The following is a 25,187-nucleotide window of genomic DNA, read 5'->3' as shown; positions in this document are numbered from 1 at the left end:
GTTACTTGCTAGGCCCACTGTGTCCACTGCTTTCCTGCAGCAACTAGAGGCCATGGTAAGTTCTCCCTTGGATTCCAAAGCTCCACAGATTTGTGTTATGAGTGATCTGAGTTTGTTTGACACAAACTGGGTTTGGAAGTCATGACAGAAACTGGACTGAGTCCAGGATGAGATTGGATCCAATAATTAACTGGCTTGGCTCCATTTAGAGGCATTAGATATCTGACTGGATCAGACAGAAACTGGTAGTAAATGGCGATATTGCAGGGGTGGCAAATTTGCAGGTATTTTTGTGTTCTACCCCCTTTGTTTCTTTTTTCTTGTGTACTTTGATAGGGAAAATCATTGGCTAAGTTGATCAAGGTGATCTGAGAGCCCAAGCCAAGATTCAAGGTAAAAATGAGATCCCTAATTTCGAAAGAGTTAACTACTCCACTGTCCAGCTATGCCTACATTTACATGTGTAAGTGTTATTGGGAAGGGATCTCGATGCAGACCCCAAGAGAGGGTGCTTACCCCTTGCACAAGAAAGAACTCAGGGCATGTCCACAGAATAAAGTGAAAGTTAAGTTTATTAAAAAAGTAAAGCAGTAAATAAATAGCTACTTTGCAGAGCAGCCGTTTTCATGGTTATTTCTTGATTATATGCTAACCAAGGGGTGAATTATTCATGTGTCTTTCAGGAAAAGGGTGAAAAATTCCTGGAGCTGCAAGTTCCTCCCTCTTTTAGACAATATAAGGTAACTTCCAGATGTTACCACTGCATTTGTAAACTATCATGGTGCTGGTAGGGGTGTCTTTTAGCACGCTAATGTATTATAATTAGCATACAATGAGCAGTGAGGATGACCAGAAGTCACTTTCATCGTCATCTTGGTTCTGCCAGGTTTTGGCTGGCTTCCTTACTGCATCCTGTTTCATCAGCAGGGTCTTTGTGACCTGTATCTTGTGCCAACCTCCTGCCTCATCCTGTGACTAAAAATGCCTAGCCTCCCGGGGACACAGCCCAGCAGGTCTTTTTTCAGCAGGAGGCACTCAAATTAGGTATTTTGGGGTGTGTCCCCAGTGAAATCCCACCACCAGGCCAAAGACAGTTTAAAGCCTGAAAGCCAAGTTACAAGTCAAATCCGTGAACCAGACTGAGAACCTGTCTTCCCACTTGGCGTGGTTTCCTCTAATTAGTCCCTATCCTTCACCTATTTTACATATACCTACCCTTCCCTAATTGGTGTTTTATACTGTCACGCCCATGTTTAGTAGTCCCTTTGTTTTAACCTTTTTTCCATATTCACAAACCAATCAGCATTCATTCCTCAATTCTGAGCCCATAATTGCCCCAGACTCAGCCACACTGGGGGAAAACCCAGCCAACCATGAGTGGCTGACCTCCCCCAGCATCCACTCTCCACTGAGAGCTGTCTCCTTGCTCAATAAAATTCTTCTCTGCCTTCTTCACTCTTCAGTTGTCACCATATATTCATTCTTCTTGGACATGAGACAAGAACTCAGGAACTGCCAAAGATGGATACAGGCTATAGCAAAGATGGGTTGAGGCACACCTGGCATAGCCACAGGCTGAGCTGGTGTGCAAGCCAGGCATGGCCTGGGCAGGCCAAGTGGGCAAGCTGCCTCCTGTGGCAGGCAGTGTGACCAAGCTAGGCCTGGGTAGGGGCACTGCTGGCCAGGCTTGCAAAGTGACTGGGAAAAATCCTTTTTTAGTCTCAGCCTTGTTTTACTCAGCCCCTATTCAAGATTGAGTTTCTCTGGTTCAAAGGCCTCTGACATAAGTATTATATTAGGCCCTGGAAGCAGTAATTGCTTTAGAAATGGCAAAATCTTACTAAAGGTCATTTAAAATTACAATGGATTGTTACAAATGAACAACATTGAACTTGAAGAAATGCATTTGAAAATGAGGGCTCCCAAACTAGTCTCATCTAGGGATGGCTACTGATATGCAGACGCTTCTAAAAAGGTTTAATATTTTTAATGTTTGTTAAAGACTCTTCATAAAAGGCAAATAAAACACTTTATCCTAGATAAAGTGTTTGCAAAAGGTAAACCTTAGGGTAAACTGGGTTTGCTTCTTTTTCAGATCTGTCCATGCAGAGACCAGGCATGGAGAATGCTTTCTTTGCCCTATTCCTTAATGGGCACCACCCTAAACTCAGTAATTACAGCTAAGTTAAAGAGACCACTTACAGAACTCACATACACCTTTATTTCATTTAACTGGAAATCTTCAAATCCTTTTGTGAAATAAATTTACATCTATAAAGGAAATCTTCATTTGTAAGGTATCTCTGTCTCTGCACCTAAACCACTAGGAACTTTAATTATGGGGAAGACAATGGATTAATGTTTGTGTAACAAACCCTGCCTTTGTTTAAACCTGAGTTCTGTGCTTTCAGATGTAAACCTTTCTACCTTGTTTTGCTTGTGTCCTCTCTTTAGAGCTGCGAATTTAGAGCTGCCTCTCTAACAATTGTTTTAGGCATAAAAGACTTAATCAAGAGATTGACAATAGGAAGAAACTTTGAAGATGGGCAAATGAGGAATCTTACAAATCTGTAAGATCTGCTTCTGTCTTTGTGTCTGTTATGTCTATATGTGTTATGCACATGTGATAATATGTGGTTAAGTATAGCTAGTTTTTCAACTGTTGCTAACAGAGAAATGGATCTGTAGACCAAACCCTCAAGTCAAGAGTTTACCTATATAACAAACCTACACATATATCCCTGAACCTAAAATAAAGGTTAAGGCATTTTTAAAAATAGGAATGGTTTCAAAATTATCAGTTAAACATAGTTTTATACTTGTTGGATTTTACCATGATCTTGTGTTTCTAGTTTTGAGCCTCCGAACTGAGGGTTCTGCATAGGTAGCCACGGTGAAGTCTGGAAACACGTTCTCAGTGCCTTGACCAGCAGCTACAAGTCAGAGTCAAGCCCATTATGGCCCCTTCTCCTGCCTAATCTTTGCCCCTGGCTATTCTGAGAGGGGTTGGATCCTCTAGGGCCATCAACTTCATAGTCCTATTTTCTGTCCTGGGCTCCCTCCTGGCCTATAAATTCAGGACTCAGATAAGCTCTGCCCTTCATAGCCACTTTGGATGCTGCGTGGCTACCTGAGACTCACGAGGACTGGAAAAGACATTAGGAAGGGTAACTGTGTCCTCCTTTCAAAATGCTTTCTAGTAATTTAAAATCTTAAAGTGATGTTATATTAAATAATAATCACAAAATTGGAATCATTTGTAAGTTGAAATATTAAAACATTAATTATTAAACCTAAGTTTAACTTTATATAGTTTGGCATCTTATTTTTATATCAAATAGAGAAGCTAAATATATTTACATCTATTAATAAAATACAGAAAGAAACACCTTTCTAAAAAATTATAAAATAATTTTTATCTACAAATACTGATATAAAACAGTTCAAAATTACTTCCTAGGGATTTCACTAAAAACTAGGGTTAAAGAGTTAATGTAGTTAATATATGTAATTAAAATGACTAGATGTAAGAAAACAATTCTGTATAGCACATAAAAGCAAGATGTGCTTTTGATGATGGAAGTTATAGAGGCATAAAATGTATATTTGTTAAAAAATTTTTGTCTAGGTGAAGTTACTAGAGTTGTCTAGTTTGAAGTCTGTCTAGTTTGAAGTTAGTTAAACATTACTTATGTTACTTAAAGCTTGTTTCAAATTAAAGGAATAAAAAGAATGTAGATAAAATTAAAATATAAAAAGTTGAAAAAATTTTTAATTGTTAAGAGATTATAAAAGGATTATGGGAATCTGTGTGGTCAAAAGCTGACTGAGGTTTTTATAAGGTTTTATTAAAATCAGCTTTATTGATAATACACTAATAAAAAAGTAAAATTTGGATTTCTCTTTTGAACAAAACTTTTGTATAGCGTTAATAAGTGATAGCAAGATATTTTTGTTCACCTTTTGAGTCAACTGCAAAAAATAAAAAAGAGGAGAGAGACAGATTCTGCCTAATGCTGTCTTTCTCAAGTCTTTAGACTGCTGGAAAACTGAGTCTCCCCTATCAGAGAGTAAATATTTTTGCTTTTTAAAATCTTTTATCACTTTGCCTAAATAAATGACTATTATTTTATGATGACCTGTGATCCTATTTTAATCAAGTCTTTTAAACCTTTTACATTTGTCAGGCTTCACAAAATCTAATTAAAAATTAGATTAACTTAAAAATTTAGTCTCTTTGGACCTCTAATTTTGGAATACTACAGAAAACCCCTGAAACCTCCATAAGAGAGACAACGGGATTGATATGTTAAATCATATGGGAAGCATTGCCAAATAATAAATGATGTTTAACCTTCTTTAAGGTGTATTTTATTGAATATATTATTAATATATGTTGTAAAACTATACGAGATTCCTAAAATTCTGTATGTCTGGGTATATGCTACCAGTTTTACGTATGGTTGTTATGTTAAATTACTGTAGGCCATAAAATAACCCATTTCCCGGTCAACTGTGTCTTTTTTTTTTTCTCTTATTTTGAGATGGAGTTTTGCTCTTATTGCCCAGGCTGGAGTGCAATGGCTTGATCTCGGCTCACTGCAACCTTCACCTCCCAGATTCAAGCAATTATTCTGCCTCAGCCTCTTGAGCAGCTGGGATTACAGGTGCCCACCACCATGCCCAGCTAATTTTTGTATTTTTAGTAGAGATGGGGTTTCACCTTGCTGGCCAGGCTGGTCTCAAACTCCTGACCTCAGGTGATCCACCCACCTTGGCCTCTCAAAGTGCTGGGATTATAGGCATGAGACACTGCACTTGGCCTCCAATTGTGTCTTTAAGCCAATTTTAAGTCATTTCCACAGTTAAAGGCTTAATTCTGGAGCAGTTTCTGAAAATTTCACAAGCAAGCAAAATTCTAGAGTATTGTGTCTTCAAGGAAGTTCACAAAAAAGATGGAAAGGACTCTGACAAACACTCTTGAATACAGGTTCCTGATAACTTTTGGATCACGTAATTTGGACTGGGTAAGAATTCCTAGGACTCTAATGAAGAGACTGACTAATTTATGAAACTGCTAACCCAAGCAGGAGAAAAATTAATTGAACATCAAGAAAATACTTTGCCAGACTCAAACCAAATCCAACAGCACATCAAAAAGCTTATCCATCATGATCAAATTGGCTTCATCCCAGGGATGCAAGGCTGGTTCAATATCCACAAATCTATAAACCTAATCCATCACATAAACAGAACCAAAGATAAAAACCACAGGATTATCTCAATAGATGCAGAGATGGCAAAATTTTTTGATAAAATTTGACAAAATTTTCAACAGCCCTTTATGCTAAAAACTCAATATTTAACTAGGTATTGATGAATCATATCTCAAAATAATAGGTGCTATTTATGACAAACCCACAGCCAAAATCATACTGAATGGGCAAAAACTGGAAGCATTCTCTTTGAAAACTGGCACAAGACAAGGATGCCCTCTCTCACCACTCCTATTCAACATAGTATTGGAAGTTCTGACTCGGGCCGTCAGGCAAGCAAAAGAAATAAAGGATATCTGAATAGGAAGAGAGGAAATCAAATTGTCCCTGTTTGCAGATGACATGATTGTATATTTAGAAAGCCCCATTGTCTCAGCCCAAAATCTCCTTAAGCGGACAAGCAACTTCAGCAAAGTCTCAGGATACAAAATCAATGTGCAAAAATCACAAGCATTCCTATATACCAATAACAGGCAAACAGAGAGCCAAATCATGAGTGAACTCCCATTCACAATTGCTTCAAAGAGAATAAAAGACATAGAATACAACTAACAAGAAATGTGAAGGACCTCTTCAAGAAGAACAACAAACCGCTGCTCAAGGAAATTAGAGAGGACACAAACAGATGGAAAAACATTCCATGCTCATGGTTAGGAAGAATCAGTATCATGAAAATGGCCATACTGCCCAAAGTTATTTATAGATTCAATGCTATCCCCATCACGCTAACATTGACTTTCTTCAGAATTGGAGAAAACCACCTTAAACTTCATATGGAACCAAAAAAGAGTCTGCATAGCCAAGAAAATCCTAAACAAAAACCAAACAAACAAACAAAAAAAAAAAAAAAGCTGGAGGCAGCATGCTACCTGACTTCAAACTATATTACAAGGCTACATGGTACTGGTACCAAAACAGACATATAGACCAATGGAATGGAACAGAACAGAGGCTTCAGAAAGCACCCCACACAACTACAACCATCTGATCTTTGACCAACCTGACAAAAACAAGCAATGGGAAAAGGATTCCCTATTTAATAAATGGTCTTGGGAAAACTGGCTAGCCATATGCAGAAAGTTGAAACTGGATCTCTTCCTTACACCTTATATAAAAATTAACTCTAGATGGATTAAAGATTTAAGCATGAAATCTAACACCATAAAAACCATAGAAGAAAATATAGGCAATACCATTCAGGACATAGGCATAGGCAAAGACTTATGACTAAAACACCAAAAGCAATGGAAGCTAAATCCAAAACAGACAAATGGGATCTAATTAAACTTCAGAGCTCTCCACAGCAAAAGAAACTATCAATAGAGTGAACCGGCAACCAACAGAATGGGAAAAAAATTTTATAATCTACCCATCCGACAAAGGGCTAATATCTAAAGTCTACAAAGAACTTAAACAAATTTACAAGAAAAAAACAATCCCAACAAAAAGTGGGCAAAGGATATGAACAGGCACTTTTCAAAAGAAAACATTTATGCAGCCAACAAATAAACGAAAAAAAGCTTATCATCACTGGTCATTAGAGAAATGCAAATCAAAACTACATTGAAATACCACCTCACGCCAGTTAGAATGGTCATCATTAAAAAATCAGGAGACAGATGCTGGAAAGGATGTGGAGAAATAGGAACACTTTTACACTGTTGGTGGGAGTGTAAATTAGTTCAACCATTGTGGAAGACAGTGTGGCAATTCCTCAAGGATCTAGAAATAGAAATACCATTTGACCCAGCAATCCCATTACTGGGTATATACCCAAAGGATTATAAATCGTTCTGTTATAAAGGCACATGCATACGTATGTTCACTGCGGCACTGTTTACAATAGCAAAGACTTGGAACCAACCCAAATGGCCATCAATGATAGACTGGATAAAGAAAATGTAGCACATATACACCATGGAATACTATGCAGCCATAAAAAAGGATGAGTTCATGTCCTTTGCAGAGACATGGATGAAGCCAGAAACCATCTCTCTCAGCAAACTGACACAAGAACAGAAAATCAAACACCACATGTTCTCACTCATAAGTGGGTGATGAACGATGAGAACACATGGACATAGGGAGGGGAACATCACACACCAGGGACTTGGGGGTGGGGGATAGGGGAGGAATAGTAGGGGTAGGGAAGACTGGGGAAGGATAGCATTAGAAGAAATACCTAATGTAGATGACAGGGTGATGGATGCAGCAAACCACCACCAGGGCATGTGTATACCTATGTAACAAACCTGCATGTTCTGCACATGTACCCCAGAACTTAAAGTATAATAAATACATTTTTAAAAATAAATTAAGAAAAAGAAAATACTTTGCCAGATTTTCATGCTAAATTAGCCAGCATTTAACTATTAAAATATGCAATTTGAATGAATTCCACGGTCCAAGACGAATCACCTATGGTAACCTATGACTTATCGGTATTATGTATCTAAAATGGGGAAACAAATCTGGTACTTAAGAGTATGTAAGTTCAATGTTATGCAGGGAGTCATGGAGAGCCTTGACAGCCTCCTGGTCCTTCCTAAGTTCTGAAAGATTCCATTATCAAAAGTTCTGCATTCCATGATTCATCATGGAAGAGATAAAATAATCCCAATTAAATATTTATATTAATATAAATATTTAATACAAATTATGTGAGAGAGAGAGAGAGTGTGTGTGTGTTGTGACAGTTCTAAATTGCTAAAATAGTTTATAACCAATGTTTGGTTTGTCAAATCATTAATCCTGGGAAGATGATCAAAACTTCAGGTCCATTTCTGCTACCTGATGGATCATGTAAACATTTATAAAGGGATTTTATTCAATTGTCTTTTTCAGTGTATGTTTTCTGGTTGTATAAAAGCATTCCCATGCAAGAAGGCTGATACTATAACATCATCATGGCCTATGTCATAAAAAGTTATTAGGAAATATTTTCCTCATGAGACGTCCTGGAGAAATTTCCAATTATAGAAATACTTCACTGGACAAGTTGTAAAACAGTTAAATAAGGTATTACAGATACAAGAGCGTTAGGCAAAACCACCTGAACTGACTGGATTTCCTTGGTCAAAGATGTTGTAGATTGAGGACAATCTGATCCACTTCCAGTGTAAAGCATAAGTTGACATCTTGTGAAATGGTCACTGGAAGGCCTGTGTACCTAATAATAGAACCTCCTGTACCTTCCACTACTAAATTCTGATATAACTAAATGCTGGAATGCTTTAATGCATGTGTCAAAGTGTATTTTCACCAGGTAAAGAAAGCTTTTCATGGTCCACTGACTGAGAACAATCAACCCCTTCACAATCTAGAACCTGGAGATTGGGTCTTCTGAGAATGTAATCAGAGAAAGATGCCCTTGCCACTCACACTGCAGCAAAACTTCAGGACCTTGAACCTTGGGTTTGTAATCTCACACCTTGGAACTGTACGTCCATTGGAGACCTTAAGGTAAAGCTAACCAGGGAAGTTTCTCCCAGAAGCAGGTGACATCTGAGACATGAACAGTTTTTCCCCTTGAATCAAGACTTCTCTGCAGCCAGGCATGGTAGGTCACGTCTGTAATTCCAGCACTTTGGGAGGCCGAGGCAGGAGTATTGTTTCAGGCCAACAGATCAGTCTGGGAAACACAGTGAGACCCTCATATCTACAAAAAATAATTTAATTAACCAGGCATAATGTGTCTGCAGCCCCAGTGACTTCAGGGAGGTTGAGGCAAGAGGATCACTTGAGCCCAGGAGGTCAAGGCTGCAGTGAGTCACGATAGTGCCAACGCACTCCAGGCTGGGTGACAGAACGAGACCCTGTCTCAAAAATAAAATAAAATAATATAAAAAATAAAAGAAACATATATATATATATATATATATATATATATATGAGGAAAAAAAGTTCTTAATATGTAAGAAAAAAAGACTTCTCTGCTATCGTGAGAACTCTTATCTCTCAATGTTTTCCTTGCTTAGCCTCTATGAATAGATCTGAAAAAGGGATCTCTTGTGTGTACCTGTGGATTATGTTTTTATTTGTGGAGGATTTTTCAGCCAGTCATACACATGGACAACCTTATGCCTTGATAGATGGGAGATGAAGGGCCACTGTGGCCGAGAAACTTTAATGGTACCTTTGTTGCTTTGTAATTAGTCACAAACAGAACACTGGTCTACTCCCCCAGCTCACATCATAGGTTAAAGAGAACATTGCCAGAAGGCCTTCACTTTCCTGGATAGGCATTACGTTAGGTCTCTTTCTCCATGATTTGAAGAAAATGAAGTAATGATTAGAAATTTACCTCTCATCATAGGCTCTATAGCAGATTCTACTATAAAGGATATAGGTGTAGACAGATCTTAAATTCTCTTGCTAAAGTTATGCTAAATAATAGAATTACTCTAGATTACTTACTGGCTAAACAGAGAGGTGTCTGTACAGTTGCTGATACTTCCCGTTGCACATGGAGGGATATGTTGGGTATCACAGAGATTCAGTTGCAATGAATTGAACAGGCTGGTTTTTGTTTTTGTTTCTTAATGAGAAGAATCCTCATCTAGCTCATTCTTCGATCTATTTGATTTTAGTTGGTTTGGTTCACAGGAACCTTGTCCAGGAAGCATACTCCAAACTCGTGGTATTACCCTCCAGACAGTCTTAACAGTAGTCTCTCTGGTGCACTGTATTCTCTTACAAGTTTTAAATATCTGCATGTAACCAACTCTAGAATGTTAAATGGTGTCTTTTCGACTGAAACCAGAAAAACAAAGAAATGCGCAACCATGAGGACACAGTAATTTATGAATAATGTCCTGAGATTGTAACCCCAAAATGATGACAAATGAGAGTGGCACTAAAGCCTTCAGTTTGGGTTACACTCTCACCTAAGAAAAGAATTTTTAAACAGAAGTATGGGATGCCATTGTTTTGGACTGAGCTTGTACCCTAGGCCCTAACAGACAAAACCAAACCAAGATGGACTTATGCTAAATGAAGCATGATCAAACTGGAACTTTAAGGAAGCAAATAGGTTCAAAACAGACCAGGCTTTGTTCATCTCCTGTAAAAAGTGATGGGATGAGCAGAACATATTGTCAAAGATAAGTGTAACAGAGACAGACTGCAGTAATAATGTTAAATGCCCATGATTTGTAACTGGGCACCTGGCTGTCTGCCATTACATTTATGGTTAGGTTCCATCTACTGAGATACAGGCAATTTCCAGGACGTATGCTTAAAGGGAAGGCATACACTGTTTTTCCTCCCTTGCCTTATCCTGCTTCTCAGGGCATGCCTGTGGTGGCAAGTCATTTTGGACCACATGAGTGCCCTGGGTCCCAGATGTCCTGATGGAGTGAAGCCACCAGATTGTCCCTGAGCTGTTATAAAAGAGAGAAATAAATCATGTTATTTATGCTACTGTTATTTTCAGTCTCTGCTCTTCATGGTCAGCTTACAGTCTAATAGGAAAAACAGGCACATATTAATTCATTCTAACCTAGAGAACTAGTTCTATTATCAGGAACAAAGCAATATGGAAGAGTAAAAGGATGTTGCCAAATACAAATCAAAGAAAATATCTTTCTAGTCAGCTTTAAATACTTCTCATGGTGAGAACCCCATATTTCTATAAATTCCAGATTGATCTAGAAAAAAGGGAAGCAAGCATACATGCACATCTATCTTTTTATATCAATCTGTTCACACAGAATATCTCTAAGACCATGGGTAGAATACTGAGCCACAGGATTACCAAAATCTGTTTCAAAATGATAAATCCTAAGTTGTTACCATTAAAAATCACAAACAAGACTGGGTGCAGTGGCTCATGCCTGTAATCCTGGAGCTTTGGGAGGCCAAAGCGGGTGGATCACCTGAGGTCAGGTGACCTATGGCGAAACACTGTCTCTACTGAAAATACAAAAAATTAGCTAGGCGTGGTTGTGTGCACCTGTAATCCCAGCTACTTAGCAGGCTGAGGCAGGATAATCACTTGAACTTGGGAGGCGGAGGTTGTAGTGAGCCAAGGTTGTGCCATTGCATTCCAGCCTGGGTGAGAAGCGCGAAACTCCATCTCAAAAAAAAAAAAAAAGACAAACAAATCGAGGACCTAAACAAGTAAATAAAATAAAATAAATTATATTTTTCGGCTAGGCATGGTAGCTTATGCCTATAATCTTAGCATTTTGGGAGGCTGAAGCAAGAGGATCACTTGAGCCCAGGAGTTCAAGAACAGCTTGGGCAACATAGCAAGACCCTGTCTCTAAATAAATAAATAAATAAATACTATTTTTTTTATAAATAAGTATTTTTTCTAAAATAGACTCAACTCTCAGCCTTCTCCCCAACATACACACATATGCACATGTTTGCACTTACACACACACATATGCATACAAACAAAACATTTAACCAGATTGTAAAATTGCTTAGAACAGTTTATCAGGGCTTGCTATTCCGTTTTTGACAACTGTGGCTCTTTCAAGGTATATCCCAGTGGTCCCTGTCCCTCCTCAATCCATTCTTTGGCTTTACTGAAGTCTGAATATCAGGCCAGATGATCAAGTAGAAACTCAGCATGACTCTTCTGCTACCCTAATATAATTTCACAGTAGGAACACGTATAGGGTTTTAAAGGGCCCATGTGAACAGCATTCCATCTCTCATAACTCTTTCTGGATGTGTGCATTACTTATTTTAGGGGGGCAGCATGGGAAAGCAAGGGAATCTGATGTCTTTTTAATTATTTATGTATTTATTTTTGAGACAGGGTCTTACTCTGTTGCCAAGGCTAGAGTGCAGTGGTGTGACCATAGCTTACTGAAGCTTCAAAGTCCCAGGCTCAAGCAATCCTCCCACCCCAGGCTCCCAAGTAGCTGGGGTGGGAGGATGCCACCATACCCAGTTAAGTTTTTACTTTTTATAGAGATGAGGTCTTGCTATGTTGCCCAGGTTGGTCTTGAACTCAATGCAAGTGATCCTCCTGTCTCAGCCTACCAAAGTGCTGAGATTATAGGCATGAGCCACTGTACCTGGGTGTCTTTTTAATTTTTAATGTCAGAATCCAGTTTTAAAAGCCTAAGAACCTGATTTAGCTTCTTTTCTTCTCTTACGTCACTCCTCATCTTTCCCCAGCTTACTCTCAAGCAAAGCTAGCCGGGAACTACACAAGACTAGAAAGATTATTGTTCTTTTTTATTAAGTTCTTTTCTTTCTTGAAAAGTATACAATCTTAGGCATAAAACCTAAAACTCCAGATATGATTCGAATGTTCCTTCCCAAACTCATATTTGAATTGCCATTGTGATGGCATTAAGAGGTGCGATCTTTGGCCGGGCGCAGTGGCTCAAGCCTGTAATCCCAGCACTTTGGGAGGCCGAGGCGGGTGGATCACGAGGTCAAGAGATCGAGACCATCCTGGTCAACATGGTGAAACCCCGTCTCTACTAAAAAAAAAATACAAAAAATTAGCTAGGCCTGGTGGTGCGTGCCTGTAATCCCAGCTACTCAGGAGGCTGAGGCAGGAGAATTGCCTGAACCCAGGAGGCGGAGGTTGCAGTGAGCCGAGATTGAGCCATTGCACTCCAGCCTGGGTAACATGAGTGAAATTCCGTCTCAAAAAAAAAAAAAAAGAAGTGCGATCTTTAAGAGGTGATCAGGTCATAAGGGCCAAACCCTCATGAATGGGCTAATGTCATTATCGAGAGAGTTCCTGATCAAAAGGATGAGTTCTGCCCATTCTGTCTTGCTCATGTGCTTTCTTGTCCACCTGCCTTCTACTATGGGATGACAAAGCAAGAAGGCCCTCATCAGATGCAGGTCCCTTGACCTCAAATTTGCCACCCTCTAGAACTGTAAGAAATAAATTACTTTTCAAGTTATCCAGTCTGCAGGTATTCTGTTATAGCAGTCCAAAGTGTCTCAGTCCAAAGTGGACTGAGACACCCACCAATTTGGAATGGAAAATCAGAAGAGTCTAATGGATCTCTGTGTCTACTACTAAAGAAACTCATTCAGCAAAGGTAGGCAGATGAAACATCACATCCCAATAACAGATAATTTTTAATCACAAGAAAAGGAATTTTAAAAATAAGTGCAAAAAATAACCAATAAAAAGTGCAACAAGCTACAGCCTAGTGCAAACCAGAGAAGCCTAGGTACTCAAGGACCCCAAATCCAGGGATTTGATTGTCATGTGGGAACTATTAAGGACAAAGGACATACTCGCTCAGCAGTCTGGTCACTCTGTGGCAATGGACCAACCAGGTTAGGTTGTTCCTTGGTCAAGGCGACTGTGTGGGATCATGCAGGCTGTTCCCTATATGCGGATGCCCAGCCAAGGACGCTGGAGGCAGATGGAATCCAGCTTGGCTGCCACTCACCAAGTGCCAGCTACATGCCCCAGCACAGGGCTGTGTCCATCTGAAAGAAGGGCAGTCTTTTTTGAATATGCACAAGGCTTCAAGTCGTGGGCTCAGGGGGCTGCATCTGTCTACAGAGGACACATGTCTCTCATTCTCAAAGAGCAGTTTTTGTCCCAGGGGTTAGAAGGCCAGTGGCCTTGTATGGAGGTAGGTACTAGAAGAACTCAGCAAAGAAAAGGAGGTTTGGAGGTACTAGCTATGTGCCTGTTCTTGGTGATAGCTTATTTCTGGTCAGGAGGTAAGGTTAAGGTGGGCAGAGCCAGCTTCATGGGCATGCAATCTATACAGTCCGAAAGAGCCCCATGCTTGTTTTCAAGCTGTGCTTTCATTAAGTTCTTAGTTTTTGAATAAATGGCTCCACATTTTCATTTTGCATTGGACCCCACAAAATATGTAGCCTTTCCTAAAGGTGAGGATGCCAGAGTGAAGTGCTGAGGAGTTAGAAATTACTCAGTGCTGTAGCCACCTGGGAGCACAGTTCAATATGCAATTCTGGACAGTGGAATGAAGAAAGGAACCTTAAGAAGCTGCTGCCCAGACCTGCCTGTAATCTATGGACTGATGATGGTGGAGCATCCAGGTCCATCATGAAAAGAGGAACACTGAAGTCATACTGCCAGGGTCAGAAGCTTTGGTTCTGATGGTTAACTCTGTAATCCAATTGCTCCTCTTATAGCTATGAGTATACTGTGAGGAATCACTCAGAGAATTACTCTCCAGGTACAAAATAGTACAGGTGCTCCAGGTGGTCAGGGCTGGTCCCTTCCATACCTACCAGCCCCTTGCTGATTATGGCTGGCTGCCAGTGCAAGACAGCAGGGGAAAGAAACAAAAGGAAATTTCTTTACTTGCTGGCTGGATCACAGACATGTCGACTGTCTTCTTTAATAATGTGAAGTTTTACACTTTCGTTGACCTGCTCATCTGCCTTCTTCTTTCCCTCTTTTTATCTTGCAGCATTTCTGTCCTAGTTCTTATTGCAACATGCAATATTACCAAAGCTGATTTTTCTATAGGAATCATTCAGGAAATTTCATTAATATTGTACATATCCCCCCAGCGAATTCAGCAATTAGACAAATTGATTAGGGTGAAGCAAACTCTCATAGTGAAAATAAAATCTTCTTAAATTTCAAATTGATGCCATAAGTTAGTCTTAAGATACAGCTACTATTATCTCTAGGTGACAGAATCAGGTGATTTTTATTATAATCTTTATATTCATTTTTTTTCAAAATGTTTTATAGTGATCATAAAATACTTTTATCAGAAAAAAAACAAAAGTTATTTTAGAAGATTTAATCTGAGTAAAAACTATTTCTGTATACTTTAGAAACATCTTTTTCTATATAAGCTGCTGATAAACTGATTAGAATTTTTTAACCTATTCATTAAAGTTTGTTTCTTAAAGACTTCTACTTGGCAATACTTTGTTAGCCTAACTCAAATTCTTGCAATCTTTCATCTTTGAAAACCTTGAGAACGTCGCCTGAGGCTGGGTGTGGTGGCTCATGCAATCCCAGCACTTTGGGAGGCCAGGGTGGGCAGATCATCTGAAATGAGGAGTTCGAGACCAGCCTGGCCAACATGACAAAATCCCATCTCTATTAAAAAGAGAAAAATCAGCCGGGCATGATGGCAGGCTCCTGTTGTCCCAGCTACTCCAGAGGCTGAGGCAGGGGAATTGCTTGAACCCGGGAGGCGGAGGTTGCCAGTTAGCTGAGATCATGTCACTGCACTCCAGCCTGGTGACAGAGCAAGGCTCTGCCTAAAAAAAAAGAATGTCACTTGAAAAACAGTAAAAAGAAAACAAGTAAAAATCACTCATAATCTAGTCGATTTTTAAAAAACATATAAAAACTGAAATATCTTTCATCCCAGTTTTCCTACACATAAACAACTTTAGCTACAAATATGCCTTTTATAAATAAAAGGAGAATTGTAATTTCCACTCAATCACATAAAAATACATCATGCACACGTGCGCCAAGCGGTACATAGACAGGTACCACATACTTTTCAACGGCCATCTGTACCTTGATTTATTTAGTGAGTCTTCCTAATGCTGAACAATAATTTGTTTCCAGCTTCTTAGTATTCCAAATATGGCTTCAATCAACCACCTTGTACATGTGTTTTTATACATGCTCTTACTTCTGCTAAACTCTTAAGAGTAGTATTCCTCAATTAAGAGACTAGGAATGTTAAATCTTAATACATGCTACCAAATCAGCCTCTTAATAGGGTCAATCAATTATACTCTCATACTGCATGGGTATCCACTTGCCCAAATCCTTCATTGCACTCAACATTATCAATTTTCAAAATTGTTTCCATGGACTTGAAAAACTGTTTTCATTCACATCTCCTGAGCATCTTCTCATGTATTTTTTGGCCATCTGTGAAACTTCTGTAAATGCACTTCATACCCACTGTCTATTTTCCCATTGACTATCTTTCTCTTGTTGTTCCCTCATACATGCTCACTGCTCAGTCCTCCCATCTATGCTAGTGGAAATCACTCCCCAATGCCCACTGCCAACTTTGCCCTTAGTTTAAGGGGAGAGCATCATCTAAAGACATACCAGCTTTATGAATTAATTTAAGCTTTTACTGTTTTCATGTCCCAGAATGCAGGAATAAAAGACATTTATCAATTACCAATGAACAAAAGTCTAAAGCTTTAACAGTGCTCCAGAAAGTTCAAGTACAAAAGAGACAATTTATTCTGGAAAGCGTCACACCACTGCATACGTAGCCATGGAGTTATTTTCTTCACTTGAATATTTTCATGTGTACACACAGCAGTAACTCACAGCACACCTTGGCACACTATGAGTAGCCTTAAAGAGACAGAGCCAAAGACGCTCATAAGAAATTTTAAAAATAATTACATATAATTCTTTCATTAGTATATATAAAAACATCTGGATGTTAAGAAAAGCTGAAATAAAATGCACCAAAAAATAACAAGAGTTTGGTTTGAATGGTGAGTTTTAGAAAGGAGTATTTTTTTTCTTCTTTTCTTTAAACTCCCTAAATGGTGTTTTAATTTCATTTTTTAAAAGTAAACTTTAATTCTGAAATTAGTAGTGATGGTTGCACAAATATGTGAATATACTGGAACACATGGACTTACATATTTTTAAAAGATGAATTTTAGGATATGTGCTTTATATTTCAGTAAGGTTGCTATAATTTTGAAAGTGGGTTTTAAAAGTTAAAATACTATACTGTGTGGGCAGAGGGTGTAGGGGAACTCTCTATGCTTTCTACTTATTTTGCTATGAACCTAAAACTGCTCTAAAAAAAAAAGTCTATTAAAAAATACTACAGTGTATTCTTTGTTAATTTCCCATTAATTTTATATTTAAAATTCTGGAAGGTAGCAGAATATATAAAAGCTATAGCAGGACAAACTTCTTTCCAATTTCTTGTTCTTGGCAATGATATCTGATGAGCATGAAAGTGGCTTCTTAAAGGATCAGTGAAACGAGTGTTGCATATTAAAAAACTTCTGGGTGACTCATATCCTATGGCAACTTATAGACCCCTGTGTAGAGTGATTAATGCTTCCATTATGCTTATTAGAAGTAACAGTATTAATATTGAGAGAGAAAGTATAGTTAGAGATGTCCATTCCTTTTCTTTCTCATCTGACTCAGGTTCTGGGTTCCCAACTGATGATTAATGAAGATTTCATTGCGTTGAACTATTTCATATTTAAAAAATGAGGTTCCAGTTTAATTAAAAAGCCACAGAAAAGAAATTAATTCCATTTATCAATATCATAGTGTAATGGACGAGAGCTCTCTGGGGACTGGCTATGCTATTAGAACTTTCTATTTGAATGCTAAGCCACAAAGAAAGCGAGAACTTACAACAAATACTGCATCTGGAATGCTCAGAGAGAAGCCGGCATGATTGCCAAGATAAAGGTGAAGCTGTTTTGCTCTAATCCATTTTTATTCCCCAAATAAGTGGAACAAAAGAATATGTCATCGTCTAGTCTATGGAAAGAAATACCATCCCCAACTTGGGAACCTAAAAGTCAGAAGTTTAACTTGCAGTGATGTGAAATCTGTCTTTGGAAGCTCAAAGAAGAGAAAATGTCTTTCTGGAAGGAAATTTGACAAGTTCTTAGGGAGTGAGGCATAAAGCACAGCAATTTGGTTAGATTTCAAACTAAAGGGATAAAGAAATATTAGGTTCTCTTTAAGCCGGTTCCTCACACCTAAATTAACTTACTGACAAAAGCATGAAAAAGATGCTATGAGAGTGAAAATATCTATATAACCAAAGATTTGCAAGTTGGAGCTAGTGGCCTGCATTATACATTATTGTCACAACATTTCAGCACTTCTACTTTCAATATGCTACTTTGATAGTATTTTTGTGGGCTACATCTCATTTAAGGGGCTATTTTTCCCTGATCATCTTTCCATGGCAGTGTAACTCAGGAGGAACACCTGTGACACATATATATATCAGGCACGACCACTCCTAAAGAACTCAGGGCCTTGCCTGCTGCGTATGCATCAGGAGTCAGGGCTGACTGCCCCTGAAATGCCACTCCACTCCAGAGGTAGTGAAAAGGAGCCCACCAAAACCTAAACAAAAACCCAGAAGCTGGTAAAAAGTAAGGAGGTAAATAATGACTGAAAAACAGGAAACTGACTACTGAATACTACATAATCCATGGCTCCTCGGATTTTATGAAATCTGAATCACGAGTGACCAAAATAAAAACTAGTCCCCTAACAATATTTTGGTCTTATTTTAAAATATATTATTTTTTCTACACCATTTATTTTCTCCTTCAACTTTAAAAGCACACATTTTTATTGTCTTTTTTGGTTTACTTTTAGTCAGCATGATGAAGGGACACATTTTCTCTTTCCATTTCACAGACACTAAAGGGACATGGCCATGACTCTAAGAAAAATGATATTTGTGAAATAACATAGAGCATAGTACCCGGCACACAGTAGATAATAAGACTATCATACATAGAGAGTGAGAGCTCTTCTTTGGAAGGCTTTATGCTTCTACTTCTTCACAGGTACTAAGTAGTTCAGTGTATACTTTCTAATTGTTTTGTTTCCACCTATTAATATTTCCATACTAAGCACTAGCCCCCAACCCACTCCAGGACCAGATGGGTAGGCCATCTTGCTGTATTATACAAGAGTAGGAATGAGGCTATTATGGGTCTGCTTCTTCACTGATTAGTGCTAGAGCCAACTTCTAATGTCAAAGGCCTACGATAACACAAACTCCCTCAGGACAAAGTACCCCTTCTCGAAGTTCATGGTCAGTGGGCTGCACATTTTCTTATATCTCAAAGAAATGATAGCTTAAGATGTATGGGGGGATATATCACCATTTTATGTGTACATTTTTGATTTCCAAAAATGGAATCTGGTTTATTTGGGATTTAAGTAAGAGATCAACTCCTTTATGCTCCTAAATACCAACAAGTAACCATAGAACTGTGCAGATGAATCACACAGCAAAGTAAATTAGTGATTTCTAATGAGGAAAGATAAGAAATAATGTAATCGAAGAAGTCATGGAATCAAGAAAAATAAAATACATTTCTTAAATTAAAAAAAAAAATCGCCCTACACAATAAGGAAATAGAGAGGTCTAAGACTTTGTAGCCTCCCTAGAGATGTGGTAAAAGTCTCATTGTCTGAGTCACAGAAAATTATGCTGGGCTAGGCTTTTACAAACACACTGTAAAGTCATATATTGGCCAGAGGGTGCGTGTTGGTGGTGTGGGGTGAGAGGGAGGAAGGAGGAGAAGTTTAGTGTCGGCATATTGCAGAATGTCTTCCTTGCTCCGCTGTTCCTAATTTTGACTTCTACTTTCCTAAAGAGAAAAGTGTGTAACGTCTAAATAAGCTATTTTCAACCTACTATTTTTTCTAAAGGGAGAGAAACTCTGCTTTCAATGAACTAAAACAAGGCAAAAATAAACCCCATGGGGGAAATTAATTGGCCAGAATGAATTCGAATATACATTTTTTTTTTTATCTCTGCCAAGAAGGTGCAATAAATCCAATCAGCCCTGTACGTTACTGGAAGGAATTTTTCAAGAAAAAAAATGAAATAGGAATATAAAACCAGACTTTTTGATTACTTCCCATAAAATTTTTTTTATATATAAGGGCTTATCCAATGTAATATATTATGATAATTCTTATTTATCTGGTATTATTGAAGGATGATGTTAACTAATGCCATCCCTATGAGCAACAACATTTTTGAAAATTAAAGCATTTTGGAAGGAAATTTTTCTATAGTAGATTATATACTGAATGGAATATTGGATGTTTCAGGGCCATTGCTATTAAGCTTTCATGCAAGAAAATGATGTCTTAGGGAGAAACTGAAATAAATATACAACAGTCTGTCCCTCTCAATGGCCCTCTATTTTAAAGTATTTTGGTGCCATTTTAAAGTAAGTTTTCTGCCTCTTCCTTTCACATTTCAATTGTCATTTCTTATTAGTTTGGTGAGTCTGATTCTCATAATTGCTTCTCCTTTCTAACTTATTGCTTCTTGTGCTTATGAGATAGGAAATTAGATAATCAAGCATGACAGACTTATATGTAAAGACAGAGTTACTAGATGCTAAGCAGGAGCCTAAGAGCTCCCCAAGGAGTTTAGTGCAGAGGATGGATGGCATCTGTTTTAGCTGCTTTTGCTTATATCTGGGTGCTTTGCTGCATCCTAGAAGATAAGTGTTTTGTAAAAGTTATCTACTGGGAAATCCAGGCATTTTTCTATACTAAAACAATCTATAGAATAGAGGGCTTCTGTCTCTTTAATTTGCAACTCAGAGTCACCACTTTGTACCATACCTGAAACATCAGCACTCACAGCCTCATTATGGACCTTCTTTGTAAGTTTAATTTCCTCCATGGCCATGATTTTGTTAAACATCACTGAAATAAAAAGTACAGCATGCAAATCTATGAGCACAAAGCTTATGAAATTGGCAGGGGAAGTGTCCCATAGTTATCAGTTCTGTCCTGTGACCTCCATTTCTGTGAAAGAAAGTATATTACCTTTCATCATGGTGATCACATAATAAGCAATAAAATGGAAGATATGGAGGAAAAAAGTGATACCTGTAATAAAACACTGACATTATTTTGCTTTTCACACTCTATAAAAACTGTAGGTCCACTGAATTACAGTCTCCATCAAATTGCTGACCCTTAAGGATGCTGATGGAGAAATTTACTGTCTTCCTCCTACCTGAAAAGGAAAGGTAGGGTTATTTCAGGGACATTTTCCTTTTTAGTGTTAACATGAAACTACTTAATCCCTAAACTATGCATAAGAAAAATATATCTTGCCAAATTTACAACCCTCTCACATTGCATCTATTCATTTCAAAATGATCTCTAATATCCAAAGATTTGTATTCTGTTATTACAGTATAATCTCTCATAATATTCCTAGGGTAAGAGAACAGGTTTATAACAAAGGATAATAATAATGTTTTTTTATTATTCCACCATTATTTTCCCAATAACTCAAAAGTTTTCACAGATACTCATTCTTATAGAGGTTGTTTATTAGGAAAATGTATCCTGTATTCACAACCAAAGGCAAAAATAATTTTTGAAACATTTACATTTATATAAGGTCAATTTTGTCCTCCTATATGACATGTTATGAAACATTTCCATTTTTAAGTTTTGTTTCCTTAGAAAGGTTAAATTCCATGTGCTTTTCTATCATATGCCCATAGGTTCCTTTGACACATACCTTCCTACTTGATATGTGTAATCACCTAAATTGTCTTAATACCTTAACATCATCTTTTTTTTTTTGCCTTTCTTATACTTTTCCTAGGACTAACCACATTTTTGAAGCATTCATTTCTCTGCATTTCCATAAACTTTAAACTTTTGATCTTCAGAATTTGTGTAGCTTTGACAGCTATTTCTTACAATATTTTGCCATGAAGCATTGATGCATCTTTTCCCTGCATATTTATAGCCATGTTCTGGCTGCCCTCCCCTCTAAGCCTGGAAACTCCCGTATTCTGGAATGCTGGTTGTTTGTACCGAGCAAGCCATGTGTCCTCCTACGTGCACATCACAGCATAAAGTATTTCCTTAACCCAAAATATCCATTTATTGACCCTTTCCATCCCAAAGTCTTAATCTTTTAAAGGACTCCCATTATCCATGAAGAATCTCAAGTAGAAAAGTTCCAAGAAAATACTTTCTATTAATATTACAAAAAAGTCTCACTTTTAAAAGTCCTAAATTTATTACTTCCATCCCTCTCTTAACATTACTAAACTTATTGCTACAACAACACAGTCTCTGCATAAATGTAACGTCTCCATTTGGATTTAGCCAGATCTATCCCAGAGGTTCAAACTACCGGAGAGGGTCAATCTACTTCCAGAGAACTACCTCTACGTCCCATGTGTCTCTGTCCATTTGGGCTGCTATAACAAAATGCCGTTAAGTCGGATAACTTACAAACAGAAATTTTTGTATTTCTCACTGTTCTGGAGGCTGGAAATCCCAAGGCTTCAGAAGATTCGGTGTCTGGTGAGGGTCCAATTTCTGGTTCTTAGATGTTGCCTTCTCACTGTGTCTTTGTGTGGTGGAAGGTGTAAGGGAACTCTCTTGGGTCGCCTTCATAAAGGCATTAATCCCATCTATAAAGGCTCTGCCCTTGTGGCCTAAGCATCCCCCAAAGGCTATACAACCTAATACTATAACCTTGAGGGTTAACATGTTAACATAAGAATTTTAGGGGGTAAAATCATGCAGACCATGGTTTTACTTTTCATTTTGCTTGCCTCTGAAATGTAAGCTATAACAGTCATGGTTCCTTATTCAATTTTGATTCCTTTTATGTATCTCTTAGTTGCTTCCTTGGCTTAATTGCTCCATGTTGCTCACCTTAAATCCCATCACCCTAGAGCACTGGGTATTTTGAAACTTCACTACTTTTTTCTTTACACTGTCATACTGCTGTGAATGGCACATTATTGATTTTGAATATTTCCTGGGCCTGGCTTACAAATGCCCCCTGTTGGATTGGTCTGAAATCAGTTACATGTTTTCTTTTACTGAATCTTTTGCCAGAGTATACCACAAAGTACTGCCTGTGCCTTTGTCCTTTACAATCAACCCATCTAACAACGGAATATTAGTAAAGAGATAGGAAAATATATCAATGTAGTTCACTATGGAAAAGAATGTATTCCTAATCATTTTATGGCTACCAATGCTGACTTTTATACTGCTCGTATTGTTATATTTTTCCATTTAATCCAAGTCATCAGCTACTCACTGAGTGCCCACAAAGCCCACAATATCAAACAACACAAACAGAGGATAGAAAAGGAAGTCATAGTCTGTCCTCAGTGATTTTACAACCCCAACAAAAGCAGGATAGAGGATGCTCCAGTATGGGAATATAAAAAAATAGAAACTCTTTTTCCTGATCTTCTAAATAAAACATAGTAGCCTATAAGCATTCTTTGAATGAGTATAGGCAAATTTGACTCTTTGTAAGTGAGTCTCTAAGATTGATTATGTGTATGACACCGGGTATACAACAAGTAGCAATTTGCAATTTTGTTGAAGAATGATTCTCAAAACTTAATATCAACATCTGAATCTCAATATACTTTTGTTATTCTCTATTCATACTGCATATGTTTTTTGGGGAAAATTATATGCTGGAGTGAAATGAACAATTTGGGAAAAAAGAAAATCTCCAGACATGTCCTCTGAAAATCTCAACAGTCTACTATATACTATACTTTTAATTTTTCTCTTCTCACACACCCTTTCTTTTGCCAGTTTCTTTTAAATAGTCTTCCCCAAATGAACTAGTGCTATGATAACAAACTTTGTTCATTTTGCGTGGCGTATCATAAGGCTGGTGATGATCATGGTTTGGCTCTATGTCCCCCCTCCCCAAATCTCACCTTGAATTGTAATAATCCCCATGTGTCAAGGGACGGACCCGGTGGAAGGTAACTGAATTATGGGGGCAGGTTTTTTCCGTGCTGTTCTCGTGATAGTAAGTCTCGTGAGATCTGATGGTTTTACAAAGGGGAGTGACCCTGCATGGCCATCTTGCCTGCTGCCATGTAAGACGTACCTTTGCTCTTCCTTTCTCTTCCACCATGTTGGTGAGGCCTTCCCAGCCAAGTGGAACTGTGGGTCCATTAAACCTCTTTTTCTTTATAAATTACCCAGTCTCTGTTATATCTTTATTAGCATCATGAGAACAGACTAATCAGCAGGGCACTCAAAGATTAATCAGACACTGCCCCTGCCATGGAGGAACTCATAGTCTTGTGTTAAGTGTCATCTGTGTGGGGTGAAGAGAAGCTAATATTAATCAATCTTATTCCATCCTGTTTAATTTCAGATATCATGAATCTATTTGGAATTTCAAAGATCTTTCATGCCTGTGTTTTGCAGGGAAAAGCTCACTTTTTTGAGATCAGAAAAAGGTCTTCTCGTTCTGCTTAAAATTCAGTATCTTTCTTCGAGTACTTTGTTTCTTCTGCATAGGACAAGGTTTATATTTTCTCTTTCCCAAATCTTATTTTAAAACAAAATTTTTATAAGATGATATATGTTAGACTTTAATCCTTTCTCTAACCCTTGGTCTGAGTTCTTATCAACTCTCATTTCATTTTGCTACTTTTTCTTTTTCGGTTCTCTACTTTTTGTGAACCTTTTCCCACAAGTCTTCACGTTAGATTTCACATTTGTATTATGCCCTTCTTAGTGACTACAGGATTAGATATTTGTTGCTGAAGTCTATTGGGCACTGGCCATGACAGGGTTAACAGTTATAATTCCCAGCACAGTATAGCTTTTTTTTTTTTTTTTTTTTTTTGAGACGGAGTCTCACTCTGTTGCCACACAGGCTGGAGTGCAGTGGAGAGATCTTGGCTAACTGCAATCTGTTTCCCAGGTCCAAACAAACAACTCTTCCACCTCAGCCTCCCTAGTAGCTGAAATTACAGGCATGCACCACCACACCCGGCTAATTTTTGTATCTTTAGTAGAGACGGGGTTTTGTCATGCTGGCCAGGCTGGTCTCGAATTCCTGACTTCAGGTGATCCACCCACCTCAGCCTCCCAAAGTGCTAGGATTACAGGCATGAGCCACTGTGCCTGACCAGTATACCTTCTTGAACAAAGAGTAAACTTATCACAAAATGATGAGTTTTGTTCTTATTTCAATGTACAGTAGGTTCATATTTACATACAGTTTAAAAGGTCTTAACTTTGACAGAAAACAATTCTTCTGGGCAGTTCTAGCACACAATTTGTCTGATGTATTATGAAAACAAGAGCTCTACATCTGGGACTGAGAAAAGGGAGTTTAAGCAGATTCACGTACAAGAAGGCTTTTAGTGGTCTTTATTTTGTTATTGCTGCCAAGGTTACTATAAAAAGAGTTCACAGTTTAT

General features: G+C 38.1%; 1 protein-coding gene across 4 annotated transcripts in view; it reads right to left on the bottom strand.

Moving 5' to 3' along the window:
• CRACD (capping protein inhibiting regulator of actin dynamics) overlaps positions 1–25,187 on the bottom strand; it is a 279,762-nt gene that overhangs the window by 116,230 nt on the left and 138,345 nt on the right. For 2 of the 4 annotated variants that reach the window (XM_032274268.1, XM_032274267.1), the window contains exon 3: positions 20,572–20,655. The exons of the other annotated variants lie outside the window; for them this stretch is intronic. In XM_032274268.1, the coding sequence (XP_032130159.1) occupies positions 20,572–20,653 (82 nt within the window). In that variant the 5' untranslated portion in view covers positions 20,654–20,655. The remainder of the gene's footprint in view (positions 1–20,571; positions 20,656–25,187) is intronic. 4 annotated transcript variants of the gene reach the window in all.

The sequence above is a fragment of the Sapajus apella genome, unplaced genomic scaffold, assembly GCF_009761245.1.
Source record: "Sapajus apella isolate SASKATOON/1434 unplaced genomic scaffold, GSC_monkey_1.0 scaffold5, whole genome shotgun sequence".
In the NCBI taxonomy this organism is placed as follows: Eukaryota; Metazoa; Chordata; class Mammalia; order Primates; family Cebidae; genus Sapajus; species Sapajus apella.
This window is presented reverse-complemented; position numbering and strand designations above follow the sequence as displayed.